The following is a 17493-nucleotide window of genomic DNA, read 5'->3' as shown; positions in this document are numbered from 1 at the left end:
TAAAGGTTTGCCAATCTTGTTTATCTTTTCAACGAACCAGCTCTTGGTTTCATTGATCTTTTGTACAGTATTGCTTTTTATTTTTTTTTATTTTTTTATTTTTTATTTTTTTAAACTTCCTACATTTCTTTTTTTTTAAATACATTTTATTGATTTTTTACAGAGAGGAAGGGAGAGGGATAGAGAGCTAGAAACATCCATGAGAGAGAAACATCGATCAGCTGCTTCCTGCACACTCCCCACTGGGGATGTGCCCGCAACCAAGGTATGTGCCCTTGACCGGAATTGAACCTGGGACCCTTGAGTCCGCAGGCCGACGCTCTATCCACTGAGCCAAACCGGTTCGGGCTATTTTTTTTATTGTTATTTTTTAAATATATTTTATTGATTTTTTACAGAGAGGAAGGGAGAGGGATAGAGAGCTAGAAACATCCATGAGAGAGAAACATCGATCAGCTGCCTCCTGCACACTCCCCACTGGGGATGTGCCCGCAACCAAGGTATGTGCCCTTGACCGGAATTGAACCTGGGACCCTTGAGTCCGCAGGCCGACGCTCTATCCACTGAGCCAAACCGGTTCGGGCTATTTTTTTTTATTGTTATTTTTTAAATATATTTTATTGATTTTTTACAGAGAGGAAGGGAGAGGGATAGAGAGTTAGAAACATCAATGAGAGAGAAACATCGACCAGCTGCCTCTTGCACACCTCCTACTAGGGATGTGCCCACAACCAAGGTACATGCCCTTGACCGGAATCGAACCTGGAACCTTTCAGTCCGAAGGCCGATGCTCTATCCACTGAGCCAAACCGGTTTGGCCAGTATTGCTTTTTAGACTATATTTCATTTATTTCTGTTCTGATCTTTATTATTTCCTTCCTTCTACTCACTGTGGGCTTTGTTTATTGTTCTTTTTCAAGTTCCTTTAAGTATAAAACTACATTGTTTCTTTGAGCTTTTTCTTGTTTCTTGAGGTAGGCCTGTCAGGCTATGAAGTTTCCCTCTATCCGGCAGATTTTGGGTTGTTGTGTTCATTGGTTTCAAGGTATTTTTTGATTTCTTCCTCGATCTCATTGTGAACCCATTCATTGTTTAGTAACATATTGTTCAGCGTCCATGTTTTTGTGCTTTTCAGTTTTCTTGTGATTGATTTCAAGTTTCATAGCATTATTGTCAGAGGAAGATGCTTGATATGATTTCAATCTTTTTTTTTTTTTTAACATATTTTGATTTTTTACAGAGAGGAAGGGAGATGGATAGAGAGTTAGAAACATCAATGAGAGAGAAACATCGACCAGCTGCCTCCTGCACACCCCCTACTGGGGATGTGCCCGCAACCAAGGTACATGCCCTTGACCGGAATCGAACCTGGGACCTTTCAGTCCGCAGGCCGACGCTCTATCCACTGAGCCAAACCAGTTAGGGCGATATGATTTCAATCTTAAATTTACTGAGACTTGTTTTGTGTCCTAACATGTGGTCTATCCTAGAAAACATTCCATGTGCATTTGAAAAGAATGCATAGTCATCTGCTTTGGGGTGGAATGCTCTGAAGATATCAATTAAATCCATTTGATCCAGTGTGTCATTTAAGGCCACCATCTCTTTGTTGGTTTTTCTGTCTGGAAGATATATACATTGATGTCAATGGGGTGTTAAAATCTCCTATTAGAACTGTATTACTGTCAGTCTCTCCCTTTATGTTCATCAAGATTTGCTTTACATATTTAGGTGCTCCTATGTTGGGTGCATAAATGTTTACAAGGGTCATCTCCTCTTGTTGGATTGATCCCTTTATCATTATGTACTGACTAGAGGCCCGATGCACGAAACTTGTGCAAGAGTAGGCCTGTCTTCCTCCGCTTCCTTCTGGCACCGGGGACCTCGGCTTCCCTCTATCTGCCGGCAGGCACCTGGGACCTGGGCAGTCCCGGCTTCATCCGGAAGGTTGTCTGGTCTAGTTAGCATATTACGCTTTTATTATTATTATAAATACACTATAGCCTTGGTTTTTTAAAAAATATTTTATTGATTTTTTTACAGAGAGGAAGGGAGAGGGGTAGAGAGTTAGAAACATTGACGAGAGAGAAAGATCGATCAGCTGCCTCCTGCACACTCCCTACTGGGGATGTGCCTGCAACCAAGGTACATGCCCTTGACTGGAATCGAACCCGGGACCCTTGAGTCTGCAGGCTGACGCTCTATACACTGAGCCAAACCGGTTAGGGCTATAGCCTTGTTTTTAAAGTCTATTTTTTTTCAGATATAAATATTGCTACCCCAGCTTTTTTTTCCTTTCCATTTGCATGAAATATCATTTCTATTCCTTTACTTTTAGTCTGTTTGTATCTTTCCTTCTGAGGTGGGTCTCTTGAAGACAGTATATACATGGGTTTTGTTTTCTTAGCCATTTACATTTAAAGTGACTATTGATCCTCTCTGTCTGTTAGTCTCAGTCACTTATTGAGTCTCTGGCTGTAGTCCTCAGCAGGGCATAAGAGAGGTTCCAATGGGTGGGACTGTTGCTTCCCCCAGGCTAATACTGCAGATGGGAAAGCTGTCTGAGAAAGATGGCTTCAGTAGTATGGGGGAATGACAGCACAGGGATTTGGCTGTCCCTCAGCTCTCCTCCCAGAGCCACCAACCCCAGACTCTCCTCACGCAGCTGTGGTCCACTCTGCCCTCACTCTACCAGAACCCAAGGTGAGTGACTGCAAACGAAATTTTGTGTGTGGGCCCTTTAAGAGGGTGCATGCGTTTCTCGCCATCTCTCACTGGCAGACAGAAGCCCCTCTGCTATTTACAGCCAGATGTTATGTGGCTAACTTTCCCTGTTCTGGTGCTCTGAGTGGGGGTGCCCAGCTTAGAGTTTAGACCCCAGACTTCTCAGGGGAACCCCTCCACAGCTGAGATGTCCCTCTGGAGCTTCAGCGGCTGCCTGTGGGAGCCTGGCCAGCCCTCTCGTACTTCCGCCGCTCCTACCAGTCTCAATGTGGCCTTCTCTTCAAGTACTTGGTTATAAGGCTTCTTTCCAGATAGTCTTCTATTGGTTATTCAGGATGATTTTTCTATATTTTAGTTGTAATTCCAGTTGGGTTCTGGGAGAAGGTCAGTGTAGCTTCCACCTTTTCCACCACCATCTTGGAATCCCTAAAATTTTTGACAGTACCCAGTAGAGGTGGTTGCAGGCCTTTGAAACAGAGATGCCATTATTCTGAGCTATATGAGTTTGGTATGACCTAGTTCTCCCTGCTTTTAACTTTCATTTGTAAGACGAGATGAATGATTGGAAGGAGGCAAAACAACTGAGACAAATAATTATGAAATCACATAAGCTATATACCATGCAAAGAAAACATCACTGGAAAAATAGGGCAAGTTTGGATTTCCTTTGCTCTTTAATAAAACACAAAGCTGGCAATATCTACTATCCCCCTTCCGTAAGAGGTGCTGGAAGTCTAAGAATATGGAAAGGAATCCTGTGAACAGCAAAATGGACTTTATAATTTTGTGGGCCATTGAAACAAAAAGCTTCCAGGTCTCCTCTTATGAAAGACATGAGAAAAGTCTCATTTTGAAGTGGTCAAACATACCCCTTTTCCATTAAATAAGGTGTTACTCAAGATTATGCACTCACTGTCTGCAGCTTACCTCAACCATTCCTTTGATTACTGCCCTCTAAACTCCTATAGACCTTTTTGGCGTTTTAACCAGAAAATTACATTGGACTTGAGTATCACTCTACTCACAGGAAAACCCATGATGGGCTACAACTGTGCGGATGACCAGAACCCTGCCCTCGTGCAGTCTGTGTAGCAGCAAAATGATAATGGGAAAAAAAGGCAAATACCTGTGGCCCAAAGCAATAGCAAGTCTTGTCTCAGATCACCCATGTCTAAACTTGTGATTACTATTACGTGCAATAAAACTTTTATTAATTAAAAAAAATTGATTTCAGAGAGGAAGGGCAAGGGAGAGAGAAATAGAAACATCAATGACGAGAGAGAATCATTGATCGGCTGCCTCCTGCACACCCCACACTGGGGATTGAGCCTGCAACCTGGGCATGTGCTCTGACTGGGAATCGAACCATGATCTGGTTCATAGGTTGATGCTCAACCACTGAGCCACTCTGGCTGGGCATGCAATAAAACTTTTAACCACATCTATACCTTTATTGGAACCATTACTGTTAACCACAGCCATCAACTGCCTATATTGCTCCCCACTGTTGATATCTGCACTGGAGTAATTCCTCCTCAGTGTTTAAAATGAATTAGATGGTGGAAGTAAAAATGATCAATAAGGACATCCTCACTCACTGAGGCCCTGACCCTTTATAGAAAAGAGAGACACACACATATCCAGCCGTCTATTACCTCACATTACTGTTTAGTTTTCTTCAAAGCATTTATTTCCTTATATACCCAAAGTGTTGGCATACAATGTTGTATTAGTTTTAGGTGTACAATATTTATATAGCTTACAATGTAATCACCACACTAAGCCTAGTAATCGTTTATCACCATGCAAATTTATCATATTAACTACATTTCCCTTCACCTTCTTTTCACCCATTCTCCCACTCCTCTCCTATCAAACATCAGTTTAATCTCATTGTTTTTACATTCAACATGTAAGTGAAACCATATGATATTTATCTTTCTTTGTCTGACTTATATCACTTAGCATAATACTCTCTAGGTCCACTGTTGTTGCAAATGGCAAGATTTCATTAATTTTCATTGGTAATATTCCATTGTATATATGCACCACTTCTTTATCCACTCATCTATCAAATGGACACGGGTTGTTTCCATGTCTTGACTATTATAAACTAGAGGCCCGGTGCGCGAATTTGTGCATGGGTGGGGTCCCTCTGGGTGGCCTGCAGGGATCAGGCCGAAACCTGCAGTCCAATGCTGCCTGCAGCTCCTGCTCATCCTGGCCCCACTGTGCCTGCCATGGTTCGCGCCCAATTAGTCCCAATCAAGAGAGGCTCATGCTGCCGCAGCATCTCACCAGCCATGAGCCCTGCATCAGGTGCCCTCCCAAGGCGAGTGGCCTGTGGGATTGGGCTGAAACTGGCTCTCTGACATCCCTTGAAGGGTCCCAGATTGGGAGAAGGCACAGGCCAGGCTGAGGGACCCTACTGGTGCACGATCAGGCCGGGGAGGGACTGTGGGGGGGAGCTCCAGGGTATGTCTGGCCCATCTTGCTCAGTCCCAATCAGCTGGACCCCAGCAGCAAGCTAACCTACTGGTCGGAGCATGTACCCCCTGGTGGTCAGTGCACATCATAGCGAGTGGTTGAGCAGCCTTAGCATATCATTAGCATATTATGTTTTGATTGGTTCTACCATTTGGTCTATTTGCATATTACCCTTTTATTATATAGGATAATGCTGCAATGAACATAGGGTCCATATATATATATATATTTTGTTTTCATTTTCTTCATATATCCAGAAGTGGGATTGCTGGATCATATGATAGTTCCATTTTAGTTTTTGGAGGAATCTCTATACTGTTTTCCATAGTGGCTGTACAAAAAATGGTGGGTATTTTGAGTCTAGTGCCTGACAGGAGAGGAATGTTAAAAAACTGCATCAAGACCATCCATAGTTTCTGAGCAAAAAGGCTCAAATGGAATAGGGACCTTATCTTTCTCCCTTGCTAGGTTTGTGTTGACAATTTATCTCAGTGGTTCTCAACCTTTCTAATGCCGTGACCCTTTAATACAGTTCCTCATGTTGTTGTGACCCCCAACCACAAAATTATTTTCGTTGCTACTTCATAGCTGTAATTTTGCTACTGTTATGAATGGTAATGTAAATATCTGATATGCAGGATGTATTTTCAATTTGTTACAAATTGAACATAATTAAAGCATAGTGATTAATCACAGAAACAATATGTAGTTATATATGTGTTTTCTGATGGTCTTAGGCGACCCCTGTGAAAGGGTCATTTGACCCCCAAAGGGGTTGCGACCCACAGGTTGAGAACCACTGATTTATCTGAATCCAAAAGGTCAGTTGATATTATAAAGTTTGCTAAAGAGCAAGCGACTTTATACATTTTAACTGAGGTACTTTATACGAAAGTGTCCCATATACCATAGGGAATATTTCCATGTTTAGGTAAGAACTAATATGATTACCAAAGACAGAATTTAGTTTTCCTCCGCAGAGTATCCAATACACAGGAACATTTCCCTTCCTGGAATACCCATCCCATCACTTACCACAAGCCCAAACTGCATAAGATCTCTCACTGATGCAACCCATTATCATGTATGGTGTGTGGTCATCCTTATCACAATTCATTACATCGCTTTCTTTAGTACAGATGTGATCCTACAGTTTTTGGCAAGAAGGCACCAACAAAGCCATGATATAAGGTTTTATTAAAGAATGAATGAGAGGTTAGTTTAATCACAAACATTTTTAACTATAGGAAAATTAAAAAAAAAACTTGCCTGAGGAAAAAAATACATAACACTGATTTAAAATGTATGATTAACTTGTCAAAAATCACAAATTGATCTAAAATCCACAATTGCAATGGGATGTTTTATTAATATATCCTGTCAGGAAGTGTAACATATATTTGTTAGCACATAAGCTGTTTGAAACAGTTGAAAAAATTTCTAAGAAACATCTATAGAAGCATTTGACAAAAAAAACCCCAAAAACGACAGTGAGCACTGTTTTAAATCATACAAACATAATTGACAATGTCCTAAGGACTTATGTTCAGCTGTAACTGAAAATATCCACAATCTGCCTGATGTGAGGAAGGAGTGAGTCAGAGCAGTCACTGCACACTGCAGCAGGGGAACAGATTCCATGTAGTTCTTCTTGACAGCACCTCTGTAGCTGTCTCTGTGTCTAGGAACACATAGTCACTAGCAATAGTAACAGAATGAGTTGTTTACTTTGCAACTTAGACCTTATACAAGTACAGTCCAGAGAAGTCAGCGTTTCAGAGAACATTCTCAAACACAACAGTCTGAATTTGTTGTTTGGTGGACACTTGAGAGCTTTTAGAAAATGCCAAAAGGACAGACCTTTGCTGTGGATCTTGTGGAGGCATCTGTGGAAACCTACAGGTCTGAGAAACTGGAAGTCATGTAGTTGCTAGTGGCATTCAGGACACTCTTGACTGGCAGGACAAATAATGACAATGGGTTGGAAGCAGGTATATATAAAACGTCTATGCATCTGTCTCTGTGCTCTATGGTTCAAAAACTGAGGCATTCCGAATCTCATGCAAATGAGGTTATTAGTGAATTTTAACATGAAAGCATAAAAAGAACAGAAAATGTAGGGCACAACCTTACTCATGTTGACATAACATATTTCAGGAGAGCCATCTACAATTCTACATTTTGTTGTCCTGTCACAGGTATCTTTTTTTTGTTGTTTGTGTGGAAAATATAAAAGCTTATTGGTCTACCTAAGATAATGTTATAATGAAAAATTAATCAGAATTTAAGTGTTAAAAACACATAAGAAAGTAGTTAGAAACGTGCTTTTAATCTCACAGACTTGAAACACTGTGAGCAGTAACCACTTTAGTTATGTTCACTGTTGTATTTCTGGTGTCCAGCTCAGGCACATAGTAGGTACTCAATATGAATAGAGGGATGGTGATGCCACTAGTTGACTTGAATGATAGCAAATAATCATTCTAATTGTATTATAGGTAAACAATACCTTAAATAGTGACATCAGAGTATCGTAAGATTTATTGAACTGAGGGGAAAATGTAGCTTTGGTGCAAATATATTGTACCTGTGAATTTAAATATAAAATAATTATACTTGTAAACATTTTAAGATTATTCTGTAAGTTTGAGGCTGATGTTAATACAGATAGCTCTTCTTTTTTTTGTTAATCCTCACCCGAGGATATTTTTCCATTGATTTTTAGGGAGAGTGGGAGGGAAAGACAGAGAAAAACACTGATGTGAGAGAAACACATTGATTGGTTGCCTCCTGTATGAGCGAACCAGGGCCTGGGCTGAGCATGCAACCAAGATACATGCCCTTGACTGGAATCGAACCTGGGACCCTTTGGTCCTCAGGCCAATGCTCTATTCACTGAGCCAAACTGGCTACGGCCAGGTAGCTCTTCTTAATGTGAAGTCTGTTTTCCAAATCACAGCCAATGACAGAGTAAAGGGAAAGATGTAAATAGCAATTCAAGTGATATTATACTCTACTAGAAGCCTGTTGCATGAAGATTTGCGCAACAGACCTTCCTTCCCCTGGCTGCTGGCACCGGTTTTCCTCCGGCACCCGGGACCCAGGCCTTTGGTCCAGCCGCAGTGGAGAAGCCAAGCCACTTCAGTCTTCAGTCTTCGTGCCTGCATATGCAAATTAACCGCCATCTTTGTTGGGCTAATTTGCATAGTCATCTGATTGGCTGGTGGCTGTAGCGGAGTGACACCAATTTGCATGTTTCTCTTTTATTAGTGTAGATAATAAACTTTGCATATTTACAAGTTTATGCCAAATATCCTTTAGTAAGAAAAATTAGTAAGGCTCTTTTGATGAAAGACAAAGAAAGCTTTTTAAGAAGAGGAATATTTATCATGGGTAAGAAATATCCAGTACTTGCCACATAAGCCAATAGGAAAAGCCTAACAAATTCCAATATGTCACTATTTCCCTTAACTTACAGGGTTAGGTTTTTGTATAAAAATTAATCCTACTAGTATGTAGTACAATTATATTCCAACTCACCCATGGATCCAACAGACTTTAAAATGGAAAAACAAAAATTTTATAAGCTGATTTAAGAAAAACTACCTATTAAAAGTGAATACTGTTGCTTAAAGAATACTTACAGAATTGCCTGAACTAATTGCTCATTTGCAAAAGTAACAGGCCCAGAGACAGTTTCATAGTCCAGAGACTGAATTTCAGGATGAGTCTCTGATATAGAAAATATATTTTTAGCTTTGAAACATTTCTTTTATGTCACTAATTTTCTGGAGTATTACATGTAAATTAATTTGCATCTGGCTTTCCCATATAACTTACATTTATAGCCATTTCTCTCCAGTGGAGTTTTCACATAACTTTGAGTGTATTTGTAAAGAGTGAAAACCTTTCTGTATTTATCAGTTATAATTTATCCAGTGTGCATTCTTATGACATGTTTATGTAAGGATGTGGGCCAATTGAAGGCTTTCCCACAATGCTTACACTGAAGAAGTTTCTCTCCAGTGTGAATTCTTTCATGGCTTCTATATGAACTGGGTCGACTAAAGGCTTTCCCACATTCTTCACATTTATACGGTTTTTCTCCAGTGTGCACTCTCATGTGACCTCGAAAGGTTGTACGATAAATGAAAGCTTTCCCACATTCTTTACATTCATAGGGTTTCTCTCCAGTGTGAGTTCTTTCATGTACTTGAACGTAACTTGAGCAACTGAAGGCTTTACCACATATTTTACATTCATAAGGTTTCTCTCCAGTGTGAGTTCTTTCATGTATTCGAAATGAACTGGGACAGTTGAATGCTTTCCCACATTCCTTACATTTGTAAGGGCCATCTCCAGTGTGTGTCATCATGTGTCTTCGAAAGCTTGTGAGAGATACAAATGCTTTCCCACATTCCTCACATTTATAGGGTTTCTCTCCAGTGTGAGTTCTTTCATGTATTTGCAAACCTAGAGCAGAACTGAAGGTTTTCCTACACTGTTTACATTCATAGGGTTTCTCGGCACTGTGAGTTCTTTCATGTCTTCGAAAGGAAGTGGGACAACTAAGGGCTTTACCACATAGCTTACATATATAGGGTTTCTCTCCAGTGTGAGTTCTCACATGGACTTGAAAAGTCGTGAGCCAATGGAAAGCTTTTCCACACTCCTTACATTGATAGGGTTTCTCTCCAGTGTGAGTTCTTTCATGTGTTCGAAAGGAACTGGAACAACTGAAGGCTCTACCACATTGTTTACATTCGTAGGGTTTTTCTCCAGTGTGAGATCTTTCATGTATTCGATATGAACTGGGACAATTGAATGCTTTCCCACAGTCCTTACATTTATAACGTCCATCTCCAGTATGTGTTATCATATGTCTTTGAAAGCTTCCAAGAGAAATAAAGGCTTTCCCACATTCCTTACAGTCATAGGGTTTCTCTCCAGTATGAGTTCTTTCATGTTTTCGAAGAGAACTTGGACAACTGAAGGCTTTATTACACTTTTTACATTCATAGGGTTTTTCTCCAGTATGAGTCCTTTCATGGCTTCGATAGGAACTGGGACAACTGAGGGCTTTACCACATTGCTTACATTCATAGGGTTTCTCTCCTGTGTGAGTTCTTTCATGTGTTTGGAAGGTTTGATGATATCTAAAGGCTTTCCCACATTGTTTACATTGATAGGGTTTCTCTCCCGTGTGAGTTCGTTCATGTTTTCGAACAGATTGACGATATCTAAAGGATTTCCCACATTCCTTACATTTATATGATTTCTCTACACTGTGATTTCTTTCATGTTTTTGAAAAGGTTGAAGATAACTGAAGGCTTTCCCACATATCTTGCATTTGTAAGGTTTCTTTCCATATTCCTGATACTTGCATGGTTTGGGTGCAGTGTGAGATCTCATGTGCCTATTAAGGGATGAACGACTCATGAAGACTTTTCCACACACACTGCACTCCCATGGTTTTACTTTAGAAGTTTTCTTGTTCAGATTAAGATTTGAAATAAGGTTGAAGTTTTCTCCATATTGACTCCCTTTACTTTCACAGTCTCTCTCTACCATATGTCTATAAAAAAAAACCAGAAGTACATGATTAGTGACTTATTAATTTACATTTATTCACAAACATTAGAATTATGTATAGGGAAAGAGTAGGTTTTCTGCCCTGTCTGAATTGTTTGAACCTGAATATAATGAATGCTCTTAAAGAAGGTTTGACCTTCTTTATTAAAGTAGTGCTATTCATATATGGAGTTTCTGAATACTGTTTCCAAGTAAACTATTTTGGAAACACTGAACATCTTATGTCACAATTTAGAAAACATTTTTGGTAAAATTTTTCTAAAATTAAATAAATTTGAAGCTATGTCTGTTTTTATTATTTATTATTTCAATTACAGTTTACATATATTATTTTGTATTAGTTTCATGTGTACAGCATAGTGGTTGTCCCCTTGATATTTCATACATAGCTATTACAAAATTATTGGCCACATTTCCTATGTTATATCTTACATCCTTATGACTATTTTGTAACCACCAATTAGTACTTCTTAATCCCTTCACCTTTTTCACCCAGCCCCCAACCCCACTCTGATCTGACAACCACCAGTCTGTTCTCTGTATCTTTGAGTGTGTTTCTATTTTGTTTATTTTGTTCTTTAGATTCCACATATAAGTGAAATCATATTGTATTTGTCTTTCTCTGTGTGACTTATTTCCATTAGCATAATACCCTCTAGGGCAGGGGTGGGCAACCTTTTTGTGAGTGCGTGCCAAAACCAGCAAAATCTATGACTCAAAATTCTTCTGCGTGCCAACCCTAATTTTTTGAGAACATGTTACGCCTACTTGATATCTCTTAAGGTGTACGTATGTGAAGAACCTTGAAGAAATAATTCATTCGAGTGACAAAAACACAGTATATGATGATGAAAAATACATTTATTTTTTAATGTATACATGTACACTGATAGTCCGACAAAAAACTTTATGACTCCGTTTGATATTATCAGTGGGACTTTTGCTGCTGCATCCCTGATGACAGAGATTTTACATCAGGTTTATATTTCGTGACCTTCAGAGATATGCACGAGCTACTACTTTCATCCGTCAGGCTACTCCTATTACAAGACTTAACAAAATTCATCACTGAGAACAAAGATTCACAAGCGTATGTGGATGAAACCAAAACATTGGTCGGATCTAGGAAGGCAGGGAGAGTTAAGGCAGAGGCATAGAAATTGCTCTTCCCCTCTCTCGTCAATCCATGTCTATGGTCTTTAAGATAACTTGTTATGTAAAATTATTTATTTAAGATGCACCTACACTTAATTTATCTGAAAAATAAACAAGTCGATATTAAGAAAAAAATTGTAAATGGAAGATTATAAGAGAGGGTTTTGCGTGCCAGCAAAAGTTACTGGTGTGCCATGTTTGGCACGCATGCCAGGGGTTGCCCACCCCTGCTCTAGTGCCATCCATGCTGTTGCTAGTGATAAGATTTCATTCTTTTTTTATGTCTGAGTAGTATTGCACTGTATATATGCACAATATTTTTATCCACTTGTCCACTGATGGGCACTTGGGTTGCTTCCATATCTTGGCCATTGTAGAGTGCTGCAATGAGCATGGGAGTGCATATAGTATTTTGAATTAATGTTTTGGGTTTCCTAAGATATATACTCAGAAGTGGAGTCACTGGGTCATAAGGCAATTCCATTTTTAATTTTTTGAGGAGTGTCTGCTTGTTTTTAAATTTTCATCACATATGAAGATCCCCTTGTGGAGACACTGATTTCTGTTGTGAATATAACTTACCTTAGATTTCTTCCCTGATTTTTGTCCTGATCGCCAATGTTATGGTCTTCCAATTTTCTTCCTGAAATGTAGGCCCAGAAAAATAAAAAAGTTTAAGAATTATTACATTGCAGGTCTGTGATGAGCTCTGACTATGCCTGGTTTGTTTACAAAAGTGTTCTCTTTCCCCATTCCAAATCAGAGAATAATGTTGATAGACAAGAAACATCTGTTCTCTAAGTTGCTAAATGAAGGAATGTTGACACCCTTACCTATTGAGGCCAGGTTCTTCAAGGTTTCCCGCATCACATCTCTGTAGAGTTTCTTCTGTGAAGGATCCAGCAGAGCCCACTCCTCCAAGGTAAAGTTTACAGCCACATCCTCAAAGGCCACTGAATCCTAAAGCATCCCACATATGTATTCATAAGAAGTTCACATATATTGTGGTATCAAAATATTCTAGAAAAATGGCGGCAGAGTAGGAGGATGCTGCATGAACATGTTCCCAGGAACAAGCTGAAATTACAACTGAAATACGGAAAGGCTTCCTGAATAATCAATGGAAAACTCACAGGAGAGAACCTGATACCCAAGGACCAAAGGTGGAGACCGCACAGAGACTGGTAGGAGGGGTGGAGGTGCGAAAGGGCTGGCTGGGCACCCACAGACAGCAACTGAAGTCCCAGAGAGATATCTCAGCTGTGGAGGGGAGGGGTGCCACTGGGAACTCTGGGATGTAATCCTGAAGCTGGGCTCCCCAGCAGAGAACACCAAACTGAGGAGGGCACCCACATAACATCTAGCTGTGAAAAGCAGTGGGGTGCTGTCTGCCAGGGAGTGGCAGCTGAAAGTTCGGGCACCCTCTTAAAGGACCAATGCACAAAAATTCCTTGTGGAGCCATCCACCTTGTGCTCTGGCAGAGGGAGGGAGAAACGGACTGGAGCTGTGAAAGCAGAACCCAGAATTGGGGACTCAGGGGATAGAGCTCAGAAGGCAGACAGCCCAAGTTTCCTGGGCTAAGTCATTCCCTCACACAGCGGAGGACATCTTTCCCACATACTAGTAGACATCTGCCTTGCCTGAGGGGAAGACAGTGGACATACCCTATTGGAAAACACCTTGCCCTGAGGCCACTTAAGAAATTAAAAGTAACAATTAGCCTCCAGGCAAAAGCAACTGCCGCACCCTGTTGAAAAAAACTCATCACACCTGAGGACGACTGCCTGGGGGCAATTCAAGTTGGAATCCTATTAGTCTGTAGACAGAGGCGGTCTCTGGAGGCTTTGAGTCTTTGCCTGATCCAATTAGTCAGAAACAGCCTTTAACACTGTCCTGCACTAGGGATTGAGAGGTATAGAGGATCTATGTAAAACATAGTCATAAATCCAAACAGACAACCAAAATGAGGAAACAAAGAAACAACCTCCAAATGAAAGAACTAGCGAATTCTCCAGAAGAGATAAGTGAAGCAGAGATAAGAAATTTATCTGAAACAGAGTTCAGAGTAATGATGTTAAAAATGCTCAACAGGCCATAACTGGTTTGGCTCAGTGGATAGAGCATCAGCCTGCGGACTCAAGGGTCCCAGGTTCGATTCCGGTCAAGGGCATGTACCTTGGTTGTGGGCACATCCCCAGTAGTGGGTGTGCAGGAGGCAGCTGATCCATGTTTTTCTCTCATCAATGTTTCTAACTCTCTATCCCTCTTTCTTCCTCTTTGTAAAAAATCAATAAAATATATTTAAAAAAAATGCTCAACAGTATGAAAAAAGATATAGTAACTATGAAAAAACCCCAGTCTGAGATAAAGAATGACACAACACAAATAAAGAACACATTGGAAGGAACACACAGCAGATTAGGGTAAGCTGAGGATCAAATCAGTGAATTAGAAGCCAGATTTGAAAATATCACTCAATTAGAGAACCAAAAAGAAAAAACAATTAAAAAACAGGACAGCTTAAGGGAGCTGTTGGACAATGTGAAACATAACAACATTAGAATAGTAGGTGTGCCAGAAGCAGCAGAAAGGGAGAAAGGAATAGAGAAGGTGTTTGAAGAAATAATGGTAGAAAACTTCCCTAACCTGGTAAAGCAGTGGTTCTCAGCCTTCCTAATGCTCCTAACCTTTAATACAGTTCCTCATGTTGTGGTGACCCCCCAATTTCATTGTTACAAAATGAACATAATTAAAGCATAGTGATTAATCACAAAAACAATATGTAATTATATATGTGTTTTCCGATGGTCTTAGGCGACCCCTGTGAAAGGGTCATGACCCACAGGTTGAGAACTGCTGTGGTAAAGGAAAAAGTCACACAAGTTCAGGAGGCACAGAGAAATCCAAACAAGAAGAACTCAAACAGACCCACTCCCAGACACATCATAATTAAAATGCCAAAAATTAAAGACAAAGAGAGAATCTTAAAAGGCAGCAAGAGAATAGCAAACTGTTACCTACAAAGGAGTTCACATAAGGCTGACACCTGATTTCTCATCAGAAACTCTACAGGCCAGAAGGGAATGGCATGAAGTACTCAAGGTAATGGAAAGCAAGGATCTGAGACCAAGATTATCCAGCAAAGCTATCATTCAAAATAGATGTTAAAAAAAGAGCTTCCCAGACAAAAAAAGGCTAAAGGAGTTCATCATCTCCAAGCCAGCATTACAAGAAATGCTAAAGGGATTGCTGCAATAATAAGAAGAAACAGAGAGAGAAACCTAGCCATACAGAATTAAAATGGCAATAAATAAGTACCTCTCAATAATAACCCTAAATGTAAATGGATTAAATGCTCCAATCAAAAGGTGTAGGGTAGCTGAATGGATTAAAAAAAAAACCAACATGACCCAACTATATGCTGTCTACAAGAGACCCACCTCAAAACAAAACACACACACAGGATGAAAATGAAGGGATGGAAAAGAAAAAAAAGCTGGAGTAGTAATACTCATATCCGACAAAATAGACTTTAAAAGCATCATGATAAGCAAAATAAGCCAGTTGGAGAAAGATAAATATCACATGATCTCACTCATTTGTGGAATATAATGAATAACATAAACTGATGAACAAAAATAGAGCTGGGGGGAGGGATATTCTAGAATAGAAGTAATCCTGTTACTTGCAGATTTTTAATATTTCCTACAACTTTTGTGATATCATACTATGTTAGTAAAGTTTTGGTAATTTATTATACTTAAAATTCTTTTATTCTTGTAATAATGTTTATTGCATGTAACATTATCATATTTAAAATCGTTTTTCTTGCCCTGACTGGTTTGGCTCAGTGGATAGAGTGTTGGCCTGAGGGCTCAAGGGTCCCAGTTTTGATTCCGGTCAAGGGCATGTACCTTGGTTGTGGGCACATACCCAGTGGAGTGTGTGCAGGAGGAAACTGATCGATGTTTCTCTCTCATTGATGTTTCTAACTCTCTATCCCTCTCCATTCCTGTCTGTAAAAAAATCAATAAAATGTATTTTTTAAAAAAATCGTTTTTCTTGAGACATTAGTGTTTATTACATGTAACGTTATTATACTTAAGATCATTTTTCTTGAAAAAAAATTTTATGACTTGGTCACCAAAATTCATATTCTCTATACATAACCACTTCCTTGTAAATTCAATAGCATCTTCAATCTTTCAGGCACATAATTTCTCTAAACACTGGTCTCTGAAAAAGATCATTAACCCACTGACATCTACATGTAGGGGTTAGAGAAGATGCTTTCCACAGTAATTATGATGGCATAATTTACCCATTTGGTTAAAGAACAGAATAGGAAATCCCCACTTCTTGGTGGGTACACAGAGACCAGTGTTTAGGTTCAGCTCTAGTGGAATTCACAGAAAGAACCACACTTCAGACCTTATTTAAGAAGCTTCTAGAGAATCCCAAAGATGACAGGAGAGAGAAAAGGAAGGACACCAGATGTAGCCTGATACCTACAGGTATAAAAATAGTAAACACAGGTTAAACCCTTGCTAGATACACTTAAAAACCTCACACTAAAGGCCTATTTACCCAAATTCCTTCTTCATAGTATATCATGTCTGGCTTCCAACAACACCAAAATCACACAGCACACTAAAAGTCTTAATCTTGAAAGAAGCCAGGGGGGAAAACACACCTTAGCTATGGATAAACAACAAGAATTAAGTCAGACTTTTTTTGGGTCTCAAATAATGCAAGTAAGAAGAGACTGGAATGAAATATTTAAAGTGTTGATAGAAAAACAAACAACCTAACTAAAACTATGTTGAGTGAAATTATCCTTCAAAAGTGAGAGAGAAATTTCTAAGACAAATATTGAGAGAATTTTTCACCAGTACATCTGCTTCGCCTTGCAAAAAGTGTTAAAGGAAATTATTCAAAAGGAAAGAAAATGAGCCCAGCCTGCGTGGCTCAGTGGTTGAGCATTGATTCCCAGTTAGGGCACATGCCCGGGTTGTGGCTTGAGCCCCAGTGTGGGGCGTATAGGAGGCAGCTGATCAATGAATGTCTCATCATTGATGTTTCCATCTCTCTCTCCCTCTCCTTCCTCTCTGATATATAAAAAAAGGAAGGAAGGAAAATGATGAAGAAAGGGAGAGCATCTGAGAAGGAATAAATGAAGGTAAAATAACATTACCTTAAAAATTCTCAATTTGTAAGATAACACTGTTCAAATAATACTAGCAACAAAGTATTCAGTAATTATATCTTATGGATAAGCGAAATGAACAGTAACAGTGTTATAGGGTGCAGAGAGAGAGAAATTGGGAATATTCTGTTATGAGAAATGTATACAACCAGTGAAATGGTTTAGCATTGCTTGAAAGAGGACTTGGGTTAATTGTAACTATATACTATAAATTTAAAGGCAACTAATAAGAAAGTTAAAAAGTATAAATATGCCAAGAAAGAAGAAAAAATAAAATCAGGTAAAATGCTCAAAGCCAGAGAAGGCAAAAAAAAAAAAAAAAAAAAA

General features: G+C 39.5%; 1 protein-coding gene across 1 annotated transcript; it reads right to left on the bottom strand.

The window, feature by feature from the left end:
• Window positions 1-8449: 8449 nt before the first annotated feature.
• Window positions 8450-13125, bottom strand: LOC102423059 (zinc finger protein 709). Its single transcript, XM_014448155.2, has 3 exons — window positions 12793-13125; window positions 12542-12602; window positions 8450-10787 (listed from the first exon to the last, which is right to left on the bottom strand). Exons 1-3 carry the CDS (start codon window positions 12824-12826, stop codon window positions 9143-9145), a joined length of 1740 nt encoding a protein of 579 aa, XP_014303641.1. The 5' UTR covers window positions 12827-13125; the 3' UTR covers window positions 8450-9142.
• Window positions 13126-17493: the final 4368 nt, after the last annotated feature.

Source organism: Myotis lucifugus, unplaced genomic scaffold (assembly GCF_000147115.1).
Source record: "Myotis lucifugus unplaced genomic scaffold, Myoluc2.0 scaffold_773, whole genome shotgun sequence".
In the NCBI taxonomy this organism is placed as follows: Eukaryota; Metazoa; Chordata; class Mammalia; order Chiroptera; family Vespertilionidae; genus Myotis; species Myotis lucifugus.
Note: the sequence above shows the minus strand (reverse complement) of the source record. Positions and strands in the feature narration are given on the sequence as shown.

What these genes read in the sequence shown, in the direction of transcription:
- LOC102423059 (XM_014448155.2), bottom strand. Translation starts at nt 12,826, where the DNA reads ATGCGGGAAACCTTGAAGAACCTGGCCTCAATAG. An exon ending in GAAGAACCTGGCCTCAATAG is followed by an intron (nt 12,603 to 12,792) that starts GTAAGGGTGTCA and finishes CCTACATTTCAG; the next exon opens with GAAGAAAATTGGAAGACCAT. An exon ending in AATCAGGGAAGAAATCTAAG is followed by an intron (nt 10,788 to 12,541) that starts GTAAGTTATATT and finishes TTTTTTTTATAG; the next exon opens with ACATATGGTAGAGAGAGACT.